Source organism: Cynoglossus semilaevis, chromosome 8 (genome assembly GCF_000523025.1).
Source record: "Cynoglossus semilaevis isolate Cse_v1.0 chromosome 8, Cse_v1.0, whole genome shotgun sequence".
Classification (NCBI taxonomy): Eukaryota; Metazoa; Chordata; class Actinopteri; order Pleuronectiformes; family Cynoglossidae; genus Cynoglossus; species Cynoglossus semilaevis.
In genome coordinates this window covers 11,518,178-11,525,175 of record NC_024314.1, presented here as the reverse complement: position 1 = coordinate 11,525,175, position 6,998 = coordinate 11,518,178, and the positions used below count along the sequence as shown (strand labels likewise).

General features: G+C 39.9%; 1 protein-coding gene across 2 annotated transcripts in view; it reads right to left on the bottom strand.

The window, feature by feature from the left end:
- Positions 1 to 6,998, bottom strand: part of pemt (phosphatidylethanolamine N-methyltransferase) — a 33,309-nt gene that overhangs the window by 10,429 nt on the left and 15,882 nt on the right. For both annotated transcript variants that reach the window (XM_008314704.3, XM_008314703.3), the window contains 2 exons: positions 5,784 to 5,929; positions 2,338 to 2,449 (listed from right to left, as the gene is read on the bottom strand). In XM_008314704.3, the coding sequence (XP_008312926.1) occupies positions 2,338 to 2,449; positions 5,784 to 5,929 (258 nt within the window). The remainder of the gene's footprint in view (positions 1 to 2,337; positions 2,450 to 5,783; positions 5,930 to 6,998) is intronic.

Here is a 6,998-nt window from a genome sequence, read left to right as displayed (position 1 = left end):
GCTCTCAGACACACATTAGCATCCCACAAGGTCAACACATGACAATGGTCTATGATATAACTGAAGGGCAGCTAGCTTTACCATTCATCACTGTGGTGATGATAACAATGACTGGTGGAGAGGTCGCCTGTACATACGCGTGAAAATAATGTACGAGTTAAGTCCGACTGTAAATAGCTCCAACGGCTGAATAGCTTTAATATGAATTAGCCACACACCAAGTTAAAGATAATCCTTTAATGACGCTAGCTGTTAGCAAGGATCAAAGAGTGAATTATATAGTCTTCAGTTCAGTACAAACTGTACAGTGATGCTAACTGCTAACAGTAAACAACATGATATAATCTGCAGCTTGTCATACATTATAACCCAGTCACTGCACTGCTACCTAAATAAAGTCTGTACAGTTTACCGCTATTTCCAGATTATAAGCCGCTACTTTTTTCACATGTTTATATCTTTGTGTGTAAATATCCCATGTTATAACGTGGACACCTGTGGCTTATAGTAAAGTGCGGCCTATATATGTACAATTATTCTTTTTCTTTTTAAATTTAGTGGGTGCGACCTATATTGTGGTGTTCTCAATATTCCAGAAATTAGGGTATTATTATTATGTTGATGTTTTTTTATAAGCAGTAATAAACCAAAAATGTAAATAGTGAGGATTTAAATAATACAAGTTTTAAATCTGTTCCTCGTGTTAGCTCCACTGTCCACTATGAATACTGAAGGTGTTTATCTGCTGTTATAGAAATAAGAAATGTGCTTTTTAGTATTTCCTGTGGCAAAAAACTTTATTTAACTATAAATGTCACCTAACACATATCTCTGATGTACTTTGTGTTTTTTCAGACATTCTCTGTACAGATACCACATATAACACGATGTCCATCAGAGTCCTGTGACATTTTAGCTGTAATTCTATTTATTTGCAGCAGATGTTCCATTTTAGTGCACCTGCTAATGTGTGTCACTAATCTACCTGTCAGGTCACAGAGAGCACGGCTCAAATGTGTGTGTGTGTGTGGGGGGGGGGGGGAGGGGGGGAGTGGACTTGTTTTTACAATTAAATTGTTCACGCTGTTTCCTACTTTAACCATCACACGGCTAAAAGGAGGAGAAGAGAGGAGAAGAGAGGAAAAGGAAAGAAGAAGAGAAGAGAGGAGAGGGGGTGAAGACAGCAGGAGAAGTTTTTGGAGGGAGACATATCAAGGACAGCACAGCTGAGACAGAAACAGGACCGACTGAGTCTCAGCAGACATTACAGCTCTGTCTCTCTGTCAGCACGAGTGGAGGCCCTAATGGCAATCACTGGTAGTTGGACCCATCAGCCCTGATTCATTCGCCTAGCAACAAAGACCAAGCTCTAAGTGACGCTGTCACAGTTGTCATGGAAACGGGGTACACGTAAGAAGTTTTTGAGCTCCACACTTTTCTCTCTTTTTTTCTTCTTTTGTAATTTTAAGAGGGACTATGTTTTCTACTGGCAGGGAGAAGGCAGTTATCAATGTCCCCTTGACAGAGACTTAACCTTCCTTCAAGTGGTCTATGAAGAGAGGAAGTGTATTAAGAACGGAGAGGTGAGGACATGTGGCGCTGAGAGAGTGAAAGTGTTTTAGTTTGCCCTCAAAGACAATCCAAAACAATGACAAGAGAATAAAAAAGATCAGGAGGAGAACCAAGTGGACAGGCTGGAGACGAGTGTCAAAAGTGACTGTCACTGAAGGACGTCTGCAACAGTCACAGGACAAATTCACAAGAAAACATTTGAACCTGTTGTGATGTGCAGTTAGTCAGTGCACACCGCTCTAATCAGCACATTAATGAGACTAGTTAGACTGGGCTTCCTGGCAATGATGTGAATGAGTGTGATGTAACTAATGGTACGTGCTGACAGACTATAGGTCGTCATGTTCTGATGTCACCTATAAGGTGTCCAGTCCATTTTAGTTCTATCATCTATTTTTCTTTTACTTTACTTTAAATAGAATTGTGGTTTACAGAATGGACATCAAATTCTATTGTTGACAGAAATTCACGGCCCTTCTCAGAGAAAGCTGTATTTAAACTGGTTCACTCATGAAACATTTATACAAACATAATCCTCGTACACAGACACACATTCGTAAATACATCTATACCTGGGCACTTGATATTGGACACTTATGGGTGTAACTAATTACAACTGTCCCGATTTGAGCAGAAAAGTTGTCCTTTGATTTTAGCCAATATTAGCATATTAAATGGAAAGATGATATTGTCATTTACTTAAATATTGTATTTAATATCAATTACTAGTTATTTACACAAACAGACCAGAACACACATACTTACATGAGTGCCAGGCCCAGGTAGTTGGCAGTGCTGCCCCAGTACATTGGGTTTTCTATGACATTAAATGGGAAACCCGTCACCTTCTCCTCCATCAGGATGCCAAAGTAATCACCTGGAACAGTTTGGAAAAGAGGGAGGAAGTTTTACTGCTTCAGCACACACAGGGTTAAAAGCCTGGATCATCTCTGATGGGAAAACTGCTCCAGAAGGGTCTCCTGGCTGCAGCTCTTCAACAGCTTCAGGTGGACAGGGGATTTAGAGCCAAACTCTGTGAGCTGTTACCATGCTGTTGCTATGGTAACATGTTTGACATTGATCATTCGGTCTGGGTTTGAACTAACATCAAACACTTCTCCAATTTCTCTGTCACCGTACAGCCACATTCGACGCACTTGTGCCAAAGCAGCAGCAGAGTCATAGCCTGTGTGTGTGTGTGTGTGTGTGTGTGTGTGTGTGTGTAGGAACATGACTTTGGCAGCACACGGCTTTGTTAACGGTGCACCTTTGTCACTTTTCTGTCAAAAATAAAGCCAGGTCTAAAAGTCCAAATGTTACAGCAAGTTAGATGACAACATCATAAATGACCTTTGACCCTCATGGTCATCATTCAAATAAGTCTTTTTATTTGTTGATGTTCATTTAAAGTCACCTCAGGCATTCATCAAGACGTTGTGACATGACCACAAACAGCGTAAATTAAGAAATTGCTGTTGTATGATGGGTTTTTTTGTTTCTGTTAAATTCCCATCATGCTTAGCATCTGAAAATCTCTGATGACTCCCACAGCATTGGACCTTTGTTTTCCCGTAGGTTCAAATCTCCTTCTTCTTCTCTGCTGTCATTCTTGCCACCTCAAGAAAATAAACATATTTCTGGGTGCCTTGCGAGTTAAGTATCAGGGTTAAGGAATTTAGTGATTGAACCACTGACCATACTGTAGTGACCAGGTGACCAGGTGACCAGGTGACCAGGTGACCAGCCTCTCTACCTCCTGGTCCACAGCCAGCTGTTAACAAATGCATTTCTGACACTTTCTCATCCCTGTGTGCCAACGGGGGCATGATGAACTAGGACAGTGCTCACCGTAACCTGAGCACTTACTATGACTTGCTATGTAATAAGGTACTACACACACACACACACCAACCAACTGAATGACCCATTTTACTCCACAAAGTACATGACCATTCAGATGTTCCTTTGTGTCTCCCCTGTCAGCCCCCACACACGTTTGCATGAACAGGCTAAGGTGGGAGAACCTGTGTGTGGTCGCCGAGGCCCTATTGACTTCCAAAGACGGGCTGTTAAGTCCAGGTTATATAACTGTTTCATTATGTGTGCCCAGTTAACCAGCAAACACTCCAGGTAAAGCAGGATTAGGACATTATATAAACAAATGGTTTGAATAGAAAACCTGCTGTAACCGGTTTTTACAACAAAACCACTAACCCTGTTTATGATCTGGACCAGCGGCTCATTCTGATTCTTAAAGCCAGACATAATGGTTTGTTTTGTTTTGTTCCTGCATCACTGTGGTTAGGAGGAAGAAGGTCAAGTTGGGATGACAGCAGCGTAGCTGCACCCAGGACCCACCAGCAGGGGGACAACACTGCACTGAGAAAATGGCTGAATTCATTAGTTTGTACCTTTGTTTCTGACTCATCAGTTTGAATCACAGGGTCACTGTGGCCCAAAAGGATTCATGTGAAACAAATAAGGCACACACACACACACACACACACACACACACACACAGGGCCTCATTAATCAGTATGTTTGTCTACAGGTTTGGTATTTTAAGCACCAGAGAGTGAACACAGACCAAGGTCCAAGGATTTTATGAATTTCTAAATAATTCCTCCTTCCTGCAGTCACTGTTCTTTGGCTGACATCAAACTGTTTTATTATCTTTAATTTTTGTCAATTTGCTAACTCTTAGTTTTAAAATGACACTATATACATTGATGATTTAATACATTTAATTTTGGACATTTCTTTTTTTGACAACTTTGAATGTCTCCTTTGCTTTAGTATCTTCCAAAAACCTTTAACAATCTTGTTGGCTATTTTAAACAGCTGTTACTGTGTTCTTAGTTGTCTTTTTTTCTTTTTTAGGTATTTTTTTGAACTCTTCACTCCCACATTTTTGCTAACCCTTTTGTTTATTTATAAAATGTACACATTAAACTAGCCAATTTTTGGCTAGGGTTGTTATCTTGTTTGCTACTTAATCAATTTTCTTTCTTATCTGCATTCTCTGCTGACTTCTTGATTGTTCTAAAACCTAAGACTCTGCTGTTGGTTTTATTAGCATTTGTGCCAGATTTCCTTTCCTGAGCTCCAACCAAGAGAAACAAGTGAATAATCCTCCACAGACCACATGGTCCACCAGAACATGGGCCTGTTCCCCCGGTTCACATCCACAGCGTCCTGTCTACTCTGGGATGAACTTGCATATAAAGAAGACACACATTGACAACACCTTCTGTCATCGTCCATCACCTTCTGCTGCTCCAGCTGCCTCCCCTCTGCTCAGTGCATTTGTTGAGTGGATAAAACCCTGTGTGTTTTTGTGAGGAGACGGCGCTCAGACACAAAACTGGCATTTTCAGCTGAGTCACCAAAACGACCCAGAAACTAAATACTCACGTGCCAAAGTGTGCATTAGGTGCCATCATATAAGTGTTCATCTGCTGCAGTGAGAAATAAATATCTGTGTTTGCACCAAAGCTGTGTGAGCATCACAGAGCCGTGAAAATGTGACTGTCCCTCCACATGCTTGGCTGTGATGGTCGATTTACAGTTTCTCATCCCAGACGGGTTCATGTGCAACTGAATCACATGTCGGTTCAGAAACCAGCATTTGTCTTGACTGTTTGGTGATCATCAAAGTATATAAACATCCTCCTAAAGAACCGGCAAAATGATGTCACAAAACTGATCAGAGCTGAATTATTTAAAAATATATATATATATTCATCATTGTCCATTTGTGAAATAGGAACTGTGTGCTTTGCTGTTTGGCTGTTAGCAGGCAGGCTAAAATAAGACAGAATTATGTCTGAAAACTAGAGAAAGGTTTGGTTTCTTTCTGTAATTCCTGCGAATGAATCAGGGTGGAGTACAACTGAACAGGCGAGAGTTCAATACTGAGTAATCTAATTATGAGTTCATTAAAACTCTTTTTTTTGTCATCTATTATCTTGTAGAAAGGTTGGGAAGCAATGCTTCAAAAAACAAACAACCATGACAACAATGACTCCAAAGCTGTATGGCAATTGGGACAACATTATACTAAGTGTGCTGCCATTTTTAACACATCATATTGTCTTTGGATAAGTTTACTAGTAAATATCTTCCAACTTAGAGAATAAAATTTGACATATAATTTACAGATTTTTTGGTAACATTAATTTTAAATATGTAGTTAGATTTAATTTACTCACCTAAGAAGGTTCCAGTGAATCCCAGAGCGAGGAAGCTGCTGACTACAAACAGAATTCCTGACGCAATGAGCAGAACACCTGCGTAGAACACCTCCACCCTGTCCATCACCTCCCACCTGGCCTGGGCCTTCATCGCCACTGTTATACTGCAGGATGGATGAAAATCCAAATGTTAAAAGGAAAAAGGAAAAAGTAAGGTAAGTGGAAAAATAAAAGAGAAAAGAACAGAGAATTCCAACAGCACAAGGTGTTATGGGAGCACAGAGACCATGTTGAGATGGTTGAAAGGTTGCAGGTGAGAACACGAGTGAGAAATACTTTATTGACCCTGCAGGAACAGTTTCTTGTGACAGCAATTCCTGCAAAATTACTTACATGAAGGCATGGAATACCTCTGAGGTTTCTCTGGAGAATATTCTGGATCATACTGTCACTGCTTTGGATTACTGTGATTACAAAGACATTTAGCTAACTCTACATTTTAAGCATATTTAAAAACTCTTCTTCAGGTACATTAATACGTATCAAAAGCATTGTCACTGATCACAATCATCAATTCTGATAGAAAGATTTAAAAACTAAATAACAAAAGTAAAATAATATATTATATAATATAATATTGACCATTGAATGCAAGAATGGATCAAAGAAACAAAGGGTTGATTAAATAAAAAACTAGGTTAAGGGGTTAGTGCCATGACGAACATGGCAGGAATGATTCTGTGCCGCCCCATGTCAGACAAAGAGCAGCCGCTGAGCCAGGTGATTGCTAGACTGTGCAGACTGCTGAGATCTGGATTGGGAAACCAGTGGAAACAGAAGTGTAAGATGATGAAAACAAGGAGAGGTTGTCCATCTGTGACCACTGGATGTACGTGTCACTGCAGTTACATTGATGCAGTATATATTAAAATGAAATCCTCTCCCAGTCTGCAACAACAGCACACTCCGTCCATTAATATTTCACAATCTATATCATTTTTAATTAGAAAAAGAAGTTTGTTAATTGAGATCAGTGTTTTCTGAGCAGCGCCACATATTTAATATTACAAAAATCTGTACCACTAAACACTAAATGTATATGTACCTACTGCCGCCTACTGGAGTATTAAATAAGTAAATAAATAATTGGTTTAAGACCAATTAAATAAATTCTCTATTGCATGCAACACCTGACCAACATCTGACCAACATCTGACCAACACCTGACCAACA